General features: G+C 43.6%; 1 protein-coding gene across 4 annotated transcripts in view; it reads left to right on the top strand.

The window, feature by feature from the left end:
• SLC66A2 (solute carrier family 66 member 2) overlaps positions 1–14,738 on the top strand; it is a 110,113-nt gene that overhangs the window by 57,259 nt on the left and 38,116 nt on the right. For 2 of the 4 annotated variants that reach the window (XM_073331843.1, XM_073331842.1), the window contains one exon: positions 12,512–12,728. The exons of the other annotated variants lie outside the window; for them this stretch is intronic. In XM_073331843.1, coding sequence (XP_073187944.1) covers positions 12,512–12,728 — 217 coding nt within the window. The remainder of the gene's footprint in view (positions 1–12,511; positions 12,729–14,738) is intronic. 4 annotated transcript variants of the gene reach the window in all.

Here is a 14,738-nt window from a genome sequence, read left to right as displayed (position 1 = left end):
TTGGTGTGCAACGCTGACAGCTGGGCAGATGAGGCTGATATTATTGGTGAACAAATGAGGGTAGGAGTCCATGCAATAATTGATGAGCCACCCCATAGGTATGGGGCAGAGTTGTGAAGAGTCTTGAAGGTGAAGACAAGGAACTTGAACTGGATGGGGTGAAAAAGGGGCACCAGTGGAGAGATTCAAAGAGGTGGGTGATGTGGTCATAGAAAAGAATCCTGGTAGCTGCATTCAGAATGGATTTGGGGAAGGGGCTGATGTGGTGCTGAGGAGGTTTTAGTAATCCAGTATTGCCAGTCCCAAGCATTCGGAAATCACGAGTCAAGACTTAAGTCTGATCGACTTTCAGTGAATATCCCAAGTGCCTTAAATTTCCAAACTTTTTTTACTAAGGTGACCCATGAGTTACATTTTGTATGCATCCGATGAAGTGAGCTGTAGCTCACGAAAGCTCATGCTCAAATAAATTGGTTAGTCTCTAAGGTGCCACAAGTACTCCTTTTCTTTTTGCGAATACAGACTAACACGGCTGTTACTCTGAAATTTGTCCTTTTTGGGGACTCACCATGTCCCCTGCTTGGCTCCCTCAAACCCCTTCCTCTTGCCGTCCCAGCTCTACCCCCCTCTCCCTGCAGCTGGGCCGCCATTGCTACCTGGCTGCTGACTGTCCACTCACTGGCTCCAGTCATCTCCTGTGCTGCTGTCTGCACCCTCTTGCTCTCACTTCCCCTGGGTGGCAGGCAGCTGTGTGGGGAGTGGGATCCAGGCAGCAGCAGCAGCGTTGAGGGAGTGGCTGGAGGGAGCTAGTAAGCAGATGGTCAGCAGTCTGTCCCTGCCCAGCGTGTGCCTCAGAGGTACTTCCTCTCTGCTGGTGCTGCTGCCTGGATCCCATTTCCCATACAGCTGCTCATGGGAAGTGAGAGCGCAGGGGAGAGCACCTCTAGGGCACATGCAACCTGCCTAGACCCTGACCCACAATTTGGGAAGCACTGCTTTAGGGCACTTTTGAAAGTGGAATTTAGACTCTTAAGTCACTTAGGGTAAAAATATCAATAGCATCTATGCCTTAGAAGTACTGTGGAGGGAGAAGCAGTTTAGGAACAGCTGGATGTGGATGCCGACTGAGAGGAAGAAATCTGGGACAGACTTCTTGGTCAAGTCACTTAGCCTCTCTGTGTCTCAGTTGTTCATCTGTAAAATGGGATTAACAGCACTGCCCTGCTGCACAAGGGTGTTGTGAGGATAAATAAATTAAAGGTTGGGAGGCACTCAGATATTACAGTGATAGGGGCACATAAAATAGATAGAGGTGACCGTGACTCGCAGATTGTAGGCCTGAGAGACTGGGGGGAGGATGATGGTGGCATTAGCAGTTGCAGAGGATTTGTGGGAGAGGAGGGAGTTTCAGAGGAAAGATGAGTACAGTTCAGAGCTATAAAAAGCTTTGGTGCTAAAACTCTAATTTCTCTTTCTTGTTCAAGGAGTGAGTTTAATCACTTCCTCCTTCATCCAGGATAATTTATAAGGACACTTGGGATCACACTAAGTACCGCTGGCTTTTATCACTCTTTTAAACTTTAAAGCTCACTGTCTCTCTCTTTTTTTCTCATTAATTCTGCTTGCTTTCTTTTTTCTTCTTCTTCTTTTTTTTTTTTTAAAGACAGCTACTTAGCTGTTTCTGCGGCTGATGAGCACTATTAAGGCCATCACAGACCACTTGGCAACAATTAAACTTGGACTTCTCCAACCCTCTTAAGCCGAGCTCTCTCTCACAACTCTACTGTATCTGGTATATTGCCTAGTAACCTGTCACTAGAGCACCCAGAGCAGGGTTGTTAACTGCATTTCATGCCTTGCCGTTGAGGTGGGGGGGGATTCCATTTCAAGGAAGATTTTTATGAGTTATTTCTCACTGAACTCACAGTGCTTTTAAAAAAAAACTCTATTTCCAATTCATAAGTCGCTGCATGAACCGAACTCTGCTAATTGAAGGCCCTCTATTAGATCCTACGGTGATGGGAGCTGTGCAAAACCCTTAGGTAAGGATGAGGTGTCACTGATAAATCTTGCTGCATCCCTGCTGCTCCACCAGCAATGCTAGCCTTGACCACCTTCACGTCTGCTCCTCCCACAAGCCTCTCTGTGGTTCCTTCCATTGTGACCCTTACACATGGAACGGCTTCCCTAATTAGACCTGTAAGACTGCTACTCTCACCTCCTTCACATCCCTTCTCCAGATCCAAGGCGCTGGAACTGGGAGGGGCAGAGGGCCATGGCTCCTCCACTTTTAAAAGTGGGTGGGCTATACCCTCCCATTTTTTACCAACTATAAGGATGAGCCACTGGGGTGGGAGGGGGCGGAGAGGAGTGAGCGGGGGTGGGGTCTCCAGGGGAAGGGGAGGCGTGGGGGGCAGGGCCATGGTTTGGGCACCGGTGAGGCCCTCCCACTTTTAGGGACCTTCTGCCACTCCTGCTCAAAATCCTCTTCTATCATAATGCCTGCAAGAAATCAGCCAACATACAGTGGATAGATTGAGAGGGGTCAGGGTCAGGCAGCTGAGCATCAAATAGGAATGTTAATACAAATGTATTTTATTATTAAAATATACTGTTTTTAATATATATAATAAATGTGTGTGCATATAGCTATTTGATAGACTTCCTCACCTTCTATATCTTGTCCTTCATCTTGGATTATAGGGCATGGACCATGTCTATATCTATTTGTACAGTCTCTGCACCATGGGCGCTGGAACTAGGGGTGCTGCTGCACCCCTGGCTTGAAGTGATTTCCACCATATATGGGTTTTACAGTTTGGTTCAATGGCTCTCAGCACCCCCAGTATACAAATTGTTCCAGCACCTCTGCACTGCACAACAGTGCAGACTGGGTCTGTGGGTGCTACTGTGATGTAAATATTTAATACTGAGTCATGAGCCTGTTGACAAGTCAATGTGCTACAAATAAGAAGGAATATAAGAGGTGTACAAAATAATTGAATGATCTAGAGAAGTAAGCAAGGGTGTAGTAAGAGCACACATCTCTTAATGCAAGAACAATGGGGTGTTCAGTGAAAATGAAAGGTTTCATTTGAAAATTTGATCATTTAAAAAATGATCCAAAAAGTAGTGTGTGGTTTTTTTTTGTTTTTTTTTTGGTTTTTACACAACCCATAATTGGTCTGTGGAACTTGTTGCCATGTGATATCATTGAGGCCTAGAATTTCATAGGTTTCAAAAACAGAGTAGACACTCCCCCAATTGCACTCCGTTTGTGTTTGTGTGTGTTTATAAACTTATACAATCTCATAAGCTAACCACTGACTGATTAGGACAAAATAGAATCATAGAATATCAGGGTTGGCAGGGACCTCAGGAGGCCATCTAGTCCAACCCCCTTCTCAAAGCAGGACCAATCCCCGACTAAATCATCCCAGCCAGGGCTTTGTCAAGCCTGACCTTAAAAACCTCTAAGGAAGGAGATTCCACCAACTCCCTAGGTAACGCATTCCAGTGCTTCACCACCCTCCTAGTGAAAAAGTTTTTCTTAATATACAACCTAAACCTCCCCCACTGCAACTTGAGACCATTACTCCTTGTTCTGTCATCTGCTACCACTGAGAACAGGCTAGATCCATCCCCTTTGGAACCCGCTTTCAGGTAGTTGAAAGCAGCTATCAAATCCCCCTTCATTCTTCTCTTCTGCAGACTAAACAATCACAGTTTCCTCAGCCTCTTCTCATAAGTCATGTGTTCCAGTCCCCTAATCATTTTTGATGCTCTCCGCTGGATGCTTTCCAATTTTTCCACATCCTTCTTTTAGTGTGGGGCCCAAAACTGGACACAGTACTCCAGATGAGGCCTCACCAGTGTCGAATAGAGGGGAACGATCACGTCCCTCGATCTGCTGGCAATGCCCCTACTTATACATCCCAAAATGGCACTGGCCTTCTTGGCAACAGGGGCACACTGTTGACTCATATCCAGGTTCTCATCCACTGTAACCCTAGGTCCTTTTCTGCAGAGCTGCTGCCTAGCCATTCGATCCCTAGTGTGTAGCAGTGCATGGGATTCTTCTGTCCTAAGTGCAGGACTCAGCACTTGTCTTTGTTGAACCTCATCAGATTTCTTTTGGCTCAATCCTCTAATTTGTGTAGGTCCCTCTGTATCCTATCCCTACCCTCCAGCGTATCTTCCACTTCTCCAAGTGTAGTGTCATCTGCAAACTTGCTGAGGGTGCAGTCCACGCCATCCTCCAGATCATTAATGAAGATATTGAACAAAACTGGTTCCAGGACTGACCCTTGGGGCACTCCGCTTGATACCGACTGCCAACTAGACATGGAGCCATTGATCACTACCCATTGAGCCCGACGATCTAGCCAGCTTTCTATCCACCTTAGAGTCCATTCATCCAGCCCATACTTCTTTAACTTGCTGGCAAGAATAATGCGGGAGACTGTATCAAAAGCTTCGCTAAAGTCAAGGAATATCACATCCACTGCTTTCCCCTCATCCACAGAGCCAGTTATCTCGTCATAGAAGGCAATTAGATTAGTCAGGCATGACTTGCCCTTGGTGAATCCGTGCTGACTGTTCCTGATCACTTTCCTCTCCTCTAAGTGCTTCAAAATGGATTCCTTGAGGACCTGCTCCATGATTTTTTCCAGGGACTGAGGTGAGGCTGACTGGCCCGTAGTTCCTCAGATCCTCCTTCTTCCCTTTTTTAAAGATGGGCACTTCATTAGCCTTTTTCCAGTCTTCTGGGACCTCCCCCGATCGCCATGAGTTTTCAAAGACAATGGCCAATGGCTCTGCCATCACATCCGCCAACTCCTTTAGCACCCTTGGATGCAGCGCGTCTGGCCCCATGGACTTGTGCTCGTCCAGCTTTTCTAAATAGTCCTGAACCACTTCTTTCTCCACAGAGGGCTGGTCACCTGCTCCCCATGTTATGTTTCCCAGTGCAGTAGTCTGGGAGCTGACCTTGTTCGTGGAGACAGAGGCAAAAAAAAGGCATGGAATACATTAGCTTTTTCCACATCCTCTGTCACTAGGTTGCCTCCCTCATTCAGTAAGGGGTCCACACTTTCCTTGACTTTCTTCTTGTTGCTAACATACCTGAAGAAACCCTTTTTGTTACTCTTAACATCTCTTGCTAGCTGCAACTCCCAAGTGTGATTTGGCCTTCCTGATTTCACTCCTGTATGCCTGAGCAATATTTTTATACTCTTCCCTGGTCATTTCTCCAGTCTTTCACTTCTTGTAAGATTCTTTTTTGTGTTTAATATCCCCTTTGGATAGGCCATTCCACAACTGCCCAGTCGAGGAGATACGGGGAAAGGTGTGGGCCTTTTTGTTTGTTTGCAGCTTCCTCTGAAGCATTTGCTTGGTGGCAAAGGCAGCATTCTGAGCTTTCTGAAACATTAGTCTCATATGATATGATTCCTGTGTGCCTTCCAGCCTCCACATTGTTAAATGGTTTGTAAGTCTCTGCACCTGTCACGCATTTACAGAGTATGCAATGCCTCTGACCTTTATACAGTCCGTCCTGGGAGTGTGTTCCTTTAGTGCTAGGCCCCAGAATTCCACTTTTACAAGGGTGAGACCCCCGCTCCACTACCCTGAGCCTGGGTCATTGGCTTCAGCACCTCCTGTTTCTGATGGCTTGCTTATTACCTGAGTGTAATTCATATCAATATAACTAATAGTTGAGCTTTAAGCTTGTGGGTTATCTGCATCCTATATCCTCTATTGCTATCTTATATCTTCTGAGTCTCACTGTATATTCAGACAAGGAATTTCATAATTTAGATGCCCCAACAGAGAAGAAAAATTTCCTGAGAACTCTTCTAGTAAATTGTATTATGTACTGTATTTTTTTATGTTGTATTTTTTTATATTGTATTGTTTACTTCTACTTTACTTACATACGCAGTTAATTCAAATAATTGGTCTAAAATTTATTTCTGTCATGTCATCGTTACAGAGAGGGCTGCTGAAAATGAAGATTATTCTATTTTTACAACTTCACCTTTGAATATATAAACACAAAAGCTTTATATTTTCATATATACAATGTCCTTTCTGTGAAAATAATACATTCAATTTTATGGTATGGGGCCTCTTACACTTGACATAGTTTAGAGCAGGCGTGGGCAAACTTTTTGGGCCGAGGGCCACATCTGGGTGGGGAAATTGTATGCAGGGCAGGGGGTTGGGGTGCGGGAGGGAGTGAGGGGTGTGGGAGCAGGTGTGTTGTGCAGGAACGGGTTTAGGGCAAGAGATTGGGGCAGAGGAGGGTGTGGGGTGTATGAGGGGGCTCAGGGAAGAGGGTTGGGGTGCAGGAGGGGGCTCAGAGCAGGGTGCAGGAGGAGTGTGGACTGCGGGAGGGAGCTCAGGGGGGGTTGGGGTGCAGGAGAGGTGCGGGGTGCGATGGGGCTCAGGGCAGGGGGTTGGGGTGCAGGAGGGGTGCGGGGTGCGGCAGGGGGCTTAGGGCAGGGGGTTGGGATGCAGGAAGTGTATGAGCTGCAGGCAGGGGGTTGGGTTGCAGGAGGGGTGCGAGATGCAGGCAGGGGGCTTCGGGCAGGGAGTTGGGGGCTGGGGTGCAGGAGGGATTTGGGCTCCGGCGCAGAGCCGCTTACCTAAAGTGGTTCCAGGGTGGCAGCAACGCGCACTGGAGCCAAGGCAGGCTCCCTGGCCCTGGCCGTGGCCCTGCCCCGCCCCACCCCACCCCACGCCGTGCCGTGCTGCGCCGCACCGCTTTGGTCCGCTCCGCTGTGCTCCAGGAAGCAGCCGGAGCCATGTCCCTGCGCGGCCCCGGGGAAGGGGGGCACAGGGCTACACGCACTGTCCTTGCCGCGCCTCCAGGTACTTCCCCTGAAGTTCCCCTTGGCCGCGGTTCCCTGTTCCCAGCCAATGGGAGCTGCGGGGGGCGGTGCCTGGAGGCAAGGACAACACATGGAGACCTCTGCTCCCCGCCCTGCAGCGGCGTGGTGCCGGCCACTTCTGAGAGCGACGTGGGGCCTGCAGCACCATGGGAGCAATCCTGCGGGCCAGATCCAAAGCCCTGATGGGCCGCAGTTTGCCCACCCCTGCTTTAGCGCCTCAGAATGTCATAATCCGGCCCTGGCTGTTTATATCAATGCAAGAGTAAAATTACCCAGGCTTCATTTGGGCCAACTCCCAATTATCCTTTTGCGCTATGTTCCCACATTCCCAAAGTTAAAGACCAGTTCAGCACCCTTCTCTTTTTGTGTCAGTCTCTCTCTGACCAACTACTAAAATCCTGTGACAGGGTTAGTTGACTTGGAGCCAGCCAGCCAGAAATGTTGCTGCAGCAGTAACTGCCTTCTGATTTCCTTTTCTTCCTCCTCTTCCCAGCAGCCAAGATTTTTGTTATCTTCTTGAGCCTTCTGGAAAGAAAGACTCAATAATGGCATAGCCTCGAGGCATATGCCCCGTTATGAAATGGGGCAAAGGAGTGACAAGTGCACTTCAGCCTCACAACTACATGAAGCCAAATTTCCAGTGGCTTTTGATTTTTGCTTTCTTATTACACTGTCTTAGTCTTCCTTTTCACAGCTTCTCAGAAGGAATTAATGGAACGACTAACTTGCTGGAAAACTTTTCATGACCAAAGTATGACTTGAGTTTTTGTTTTGTTTTAAGAGCTCTGTAAGAAGTTTGATGCCAACATCCTAGTGGAAACAGATGTTGTGTAGTTTTCCTGGGGTCATTCTGACACTTCACATTTAATCTTAACCTTGAATTTTCCACTTTTGTGTTGGCTCTGATAATACTAAATCTGGTTATTCCATCCCTTCTTTCAGTGTTACAGATGACACACATTTGATGTGAATCCCAGAGTAGGCATGGCAACCTGTTCTCCTCTATCTCCACCCACAAATACTCTCATCATTGCATAAAGGACTTCTGCAGCAAACTCCCTATAGTATTAATAGGATTTTCCAATATAAGTCTCTCTTCCATCAATGGATTAACATGTTAGAAATGTAACCAGTTTATTGGATTAAATAGCATTGGGAGCTGGTAATATGTTACAGAACCTTTCATTTTTACATCGTCAGTTCAAATCTAGTGCAGGTCAGTAGTGACAGAAAGTTACGATCTGATTGTTCAGTGGCCTACATCTGATGAGTTTGATCACAAGTCCACGTGATGCAAATCACCTTTGCTGTCAGCTTTGACATAGGAGCTAAAGACTTAATTGGCAGAGGTGATCTGTCCAGGTTACGGTTGAGGCATATTGGGAAAGCAATGGGGGTAGTTCATATTGTACCGGTGCTGTCCTTGTACCGGTTTTGTGGACAAAAAAGACAAGCCAGCATCTTTCACAAGCAATACAGTCCTATTTCAAGGAATGTAATAAACACCTTGTTTAACGTGGAGCATTAAGGCAGCTGTAGAAAGTGTTGCATTAGTGTGTTTTACAGGTGACTCAAATAAGTGGCGAAAGCCTGTTTTTTTGTTTTGTGTTCTATATCTTCAATATTCGTGATCTATTTATTGTGGAAGACTATGGCAACTAGAGAACAGTGAAATGGTGACATTAGAGACTGAAAGATAAACAATTAGGGGAAAGGATTTTTAGTCACAGTTCAAAATTGAGGCTTTGGTTTAATTATAATCTTGTCTTTTCAGTTAAGTCACATGAGCTCACATTCATGATAGTTGTAATTTTAAAAAAGCAGAAAACCCATCCCTAAAAAAAAAAAAAGTCTTTTGTGGCCCTCTTCATACATTATCAAAGGAGGGGTTAAAAAAGATACCAACTTAATTAAAAATAAAATAATAATAAAAAAACCTTTGTAGGTCACTTTAAGATCAATTAGTCTTTGAGAGAGACTGACTGAGTGAGTGAGGTAATGTATTTTATATGATCAACTTCTGCTGCTGGAAGGGACAAGCTTTTGAGCGTCAGAGCTCTTTCTCCAGTCTGGAGAAGCTATCTAGAATCTTCAAGCTAAATACAAGGTGGGATAGATTGTTAAGGATGTGGTAGGAGACCAGTTGAAGTCCTCATCCTGTCACACTGTATCAGGTCAGTTAGCTCAACAGTAATCTATTTTGCTATGAAAGGTATAATGATTTCATCTAACATAGTTGGCACCTCCTGGAGAAGGGTGACACTCAGAAGGAATACTTCACAACTTTATTTCCAGCCTTAAATTGATTTGTTTTATTTCTGACCTTTCTTGAGCATCTGAAACCAATTACTAGGGCAGATAGCTTTGGCTAAAACAGGCTGCCTTGCAAAACATCTGAAACCTATTATAAGACAAAACACTAGTTTAACAATCCAAGTAAGGGCCGGCAAAACTAGCATCCATATGAAAAACAAGAAGCAAATGTGACATTATCTTCTTAACATTTTTTTAGAAGTCCAATCAATTTCTACTTGTTTCTGGAAAAAGTACTGCCATTGTCAGGGTGATGCAGAAGTTTATCATTTATTTTCCAAATGCAGAAGTCTCTTTTGATACAATATATGTCCGTTAAATAGAGCAATTACTGATTGGATTGTTTTTAACTGAATTCAGATTTTTTTTTTCTGTAGTTATCAAGGTTATAATTGTTCTTGTCTTCCCTCTCTCCCACCCTCTGTTCAGTAAAACATTACCAGGCTAGTTGTAGCTGAAATTTAGAAATTACTCAGAACCTACAGTCGTGAAATCTAGGCCCTGTATAGCCTAATGATGGTTTGAGCAAGAGACTAGGAGTCAGGAGACCTGGATTCTATGCCAATTCTGCTGCTAACTTACTCTGACACCTTGGATAAAGTCACTTAACTACTTGTACCACAGTTTCTTCATCTATACATTTTTATTTATATAGTATGCAAGCTAGGAAAATTACTTCATAATATTCTCAGATGACAGCATAGGTGCTGGAACTAGGGGTGCTGGTGGTGCTGCCGCATCCCTGGTTTGAACTGGTTTCCGTTAGATACAGGGTTTAATGGCTCTCAGCACCCCCACTATATAAATTGTTCAGGCACCCCTGGAGGACAGGTGTTAAGTAAATCATTATTACAAGGTTGTATTGTTGCTTAGGCCCTGATTCAGGAAAGCACTTGAGCGTGTCCATTTCTGTTCACAACAGCTCTCAAGCGTGTGCATCAGTTACATTGCCTTCAATGGGAATTAAGTATATGCTTAAAGTGAAGTGCGTGCTTAAGTGCTATCACGACTTTGGGATGCTTTTATTAATTGAGTGGAGGTGTTAGAGTGGTGCATGCATTCTGATGGGTTTGTAAGTTGTGTTTTTTAATTTTTTATGTTTGTTAGTTAAATAGCTTTTAGCTATTTAGTTTATATTGTAAAAGTTAGATAGGCATTCAGGTTCACCGTGGGGGTGGAACTGTAGGAAAGGACTCTGAGAGTAGGAGGAAAGAGGGGGAATGGAGTGGGGGGGGGAACCAATCCCCACGCACACATACACACAGTGTATGGAGGTGAGGCCTGGCAAAAGAGGGTGGGCAGTAGTAGGAGAGAAGCCCAAGGAAGCTACACCAGAAAAGGGCAGTACAACCAATAAGAAAAGAAATAGATGCGGAGTCCAAGATTCAGAGTAGTGTAACTAGATGATGAATTTCAAGAGCTGTCAAAGTCCCTTTGGGTCTGGTAGTGTATGGGAGTGTTCTGAGCTACAGCTGCTGCTTTCTGATAGAGTTCAAGTATTTACATGGACACCTTTTGAATATTACATATTGAGTTGGAGGGGTATTTATTGGAAAGTAAATGGAAACTTTCCAGGCACTGGTTGGATATTCTGTCCTACAGGCTTTAGCAGAGAGTCTGAATTAAATCAAAATTTCTATAATTTCTAAGGGCTGAACGTCAATGAATTGCCAGCATTGTCTAAAAAAAACCTGGTGAGAGGATGTTGTTGGGTTGCGTTTAAAGGCCATTTGTAGTTCTGCTTTTCAAGGATTTGGGTCACTTTTGCTTTGTGAATGGCTCTGCAATAGGCTGTTAAATTCAGTTCTTGGTCATAGCACACTAATGTATTTTCTAGTCAAACATGGTTATGCTACAGCTGGGCTGGAATCCAACCTGCTTTCCTGTTTCATTTTGTTTTGGCTGGATGAAGTTAACTTGCTGGATGCAGAGGCTGATGTGATGATGGGTTTAACCTGAATTTACAGAAAGTGTTTTTTAAAGAGCATCCAGATCACCTGGGTATGTTGCAGGGTCAGACAAGGTGTTGATTGGCCTTGTTAGTAGAGTGGCTTTTTTGGTTCAAATTCTTTCACTGCGGGAGAAAGTGAACAAAGGCCACAACTGGTTGGTTGCTTCCTGGAGCGTTTTGGCTGCTTCAAGTAGCTCAGCCATTATATGGTCCACTCTTTTGATGAGTAAGGGGATCAAGTTCTTATGAAGCAAGTGTATTTTAACCCTCCTCCCCCCCCCTTTTTTTTTTTTTAATAGTAGTAGAGTAGAAGAAGCTATAATAGCAGCTACAAGTGAGTCCTTAGTTTAGAGCTTTCATTTTGGTGGTTCCATTATTATTGTTTTGCAATAAAGCCATTGTCGTTGATTGTATTCGTCTTTTATTTTATACCAACCTTATCACTGAGGTATCCGAGTGCCTTTCAGTAGTGCTTTAAGTTATATGAATAACATCTGTCTTGTGCTGTTCATTCTTTCTCTAATGTGCTCCCCAGGGGCAAAGGTTGTGTTTATAGTGTAGTTGCAGTGTTTTATTTTGGCGTTGACTCAAATATATATACCTCTATATCTTTATCTCTATATCTCTATATATCTCCATTGAGTTGTGTTTTTATTAGCAAAGGCTCGGTGGTCCAAGGAATGCATCTTACACTTGGAATGAAAGGTTAGTGAGGTTTGTGGTGGTTCCTGTGGGAATTCATTTTGCAGGCTTGGGCTGGCCCCCCGAGAAAGCTGTCTCCTGCACAGATGAGCTTTTTACCTTTGCTGTAGATAGGTCCATTGTGCTTGAGGAGCAGAGTTGTCTACCACAGTCTTTGTCCCAGAGCTTCAGTCAACTTTTTAGGTGTCCCAGGAGTGTGAGTGCCTCAAAGTTAAGGACCATGACCTTGAATTGGAAAGCTCTTAGATTGTAAGTGTTTTGGGGCAGAGCCTTTGTATTGTGTGGTGTTGTACGAATCTGTGTTGATGTTCTACAACTAGTAATCGCCAGACAGGTCCTCTACATTTCTTGTTTACTCCCCAAGGGGCAAGGATTTCAGTAAAAGCCAATTTTGGAAGCACGTTGAAGGGTGGGAAATCCTTGTTTCCTCTTCGTTTCCTGAGCAGGCACATCCACTGATCAAGCTTTTCCATTTTTAACGTTAGGCTTTGGGGTTTTTTCCCCCCTCCCACCTTTATTTAATCCCTTACATGAAGGATGATAATGACTCTTATGCTTTCCAGTTGTTAGTTCCACGTGTTAAAGATTCTGAGAGAGATTAATGAAGTGAGTTGGGAAAATTCTTATTTTTTTTTTTAATATTCTATTTCAGATTTTGACTTGAACTATTTTTGGCACTGGAGCAAGTTTACAGACTACGTGCAGTGTGTTCTGACTTTCACGGGGGTGACAGGATACATCACTTACCTCTCTCTTGACTCATTTCTCTTTGTGGAAACACTGGGTTTCCTGGCTGTGTTCACTGAGGCCATGTTAGGTGTTCCACAGCTTTACCGTAACTATCAGAACAGATCGACAGACGGAATGAGGTAAGCTATTTGTTTGTTTAAATTGGTGTGTGTTTGTGTTTGAGGTGGGGCACGGGGAGAATCCCTGAACATTTCTGGAAGAATTTTCTAATGTCCTTGAGTTTTTACTGTGTGATAGAGCAGTCATAGGGCTAGATCCTTGGCTGATGTAAGGTGCCACAGTGGCATGGAAGTCAGTCATGCTACATTGATTTACATCCACTGAGGATCTGATCCACACTGGTGGTGGCGGTTTGTAAAATAACCTTTTAAACATTCTGCTATCGTTGTTCACATTGGATCTAGATGAAGAACGGGCTACAGGTCTGACTTCCGTCCTTGATGTCACCCCAAATGCTGACAAATTAATCTTCCTGAAAGCAATAGACATCTCCCCTTGTCAGTCACCTTTCACAAAATATGATTTCCCTCTGGCCTCATTCCCAGCCTTTGTCTTCCTTCCATTACCTGGCTGTTGTACAAAGTTGCTAGGCTCTGTCATCATCTAACTGTCACCATTTCAAACTCTTTAAAGTTCCAGGAAAAGACCCATTTTACTTTTTTTAAAAAATTTTTTTTAAACACAGCATCTATCACTGTGGTACCAGCGACGTAATCCAAAGCCCACTGACGTCAGTGGGAGTCTTGCCATTGGCTGCATTGGTCTTTGGATCTGTCTGTAACTGCTGATGATCTAAGACGTATTCTGTCTGATCACTGCAGGCTCATTGGCTTGTTTCATCACTCCCTGTTCTGTGGCTTTTGGGGCAGTATTTATAGGGAACAAGGATCTGGCACCACTTGTCACGTAAAGATTCAGTAATAAGTGACATAAGACCCTTTTTTGAAACTTAAAAGATTTACCAATGGACTGATTGAGCCCATTAGTGAGACTTCCATTAAAAAATAAATCAACGATATTTTTAATTAAAAAAATTAATCTCCCAATTATAAGTTATATCTTCACAGTCTCTTGCAAATCACTATATGAGGCATGCCACCAATGTCAATGTCTTATTTTAACCGAATTTGGAAAGTGTTGTTTATTGGGAGTGTATAGGGGGGAAACTGACACACATCAAAACCACCAAAGATAGGGAAAATAGTTTGAATTTGTGTGTAATAATTTCTGGCAGTCTAGTTCACACATTTTTGTTAATTAACTATTTTTACTATTTAATGGTACCTTCTGTGATTTTTTTTTTCATATTGGCTGTTCATTCTTATATATGACTTCTACTCATGTGAAAATAAATAAAATGATATTAAAAATTACAAACTAGAAACTTAAAAATGTAGACTCCTTATTGGGTGACCGTTTGTGAACAACTGAGTGAAAGAAAACTTTGATCTCATATCCACCATTCGGAATGTTAGACTAGATTACATTACCACCATGCCCACTGTACATCTCGAGATAATGTTACTTAGTTGCAAAAGCAACTGTAAAATTTTTAAAAGTGACCATTGTATTGTGTTATTTCACTAATCCTTTGAACCAATACAGCAGCAAGTTCCATTTGCCCAGCACTATCATTCTTGACCCTTTATCAATACAGCTGTCTTCCAATTATTTTTTTCCTCAAAAGATTATCATCAAAAAACTTTTGCTTTGGCCAGATACAGAAACTACTTCCTGGGTCTGCTGTCCATATTCCATTTGCTTGTTTGGCTTGGATTAGAGGTATTTTAAGTACCTGCTGAAAGTGCTTCTCTAGTTTGGGACATTTTCAAGGAAATGTTTTTTGATATTTGTTTGCTTTGATGCTCGAGGCATCTTACGATTGGTAGTACCCTTGGCACTGGGGGGAGTCAGGAGTTTTCATGTAAATATTTATGCATTTCGTGCATACTCATTGCCAAAAGAAATTCTGTATCTGTGGTATCCAAGAGAAAAGAGATTTTTAAGTGCCAGACCTCAATCATGCTCTCATTTGGCCTTTCCCTTCCATGTGTAATAGTGTTGTATTATGATAGCTACGACCAGGTAACCGTATGTTTTTCTTAATTACCCTATGGGGACTGGAATTA

Source organism: Lepidochelys kempii, chromosome 2 (assembly GCF_965140265.1).
Source record: "Lepidochelys kempii isolate rLepKem1 chromosome 2, rLepKem1.hap2, whole genome shotgun sequence".
NCBI lineage: Eukaryota > Metazoa > Chordata > Testudines > Cheloniidae > Lepidochelys > Lepidochelys kempii.
Note: the sequence above shows the minus strand (reverse complement) of the source record. Positions and strands in the feature narration are given on the sequence as shown.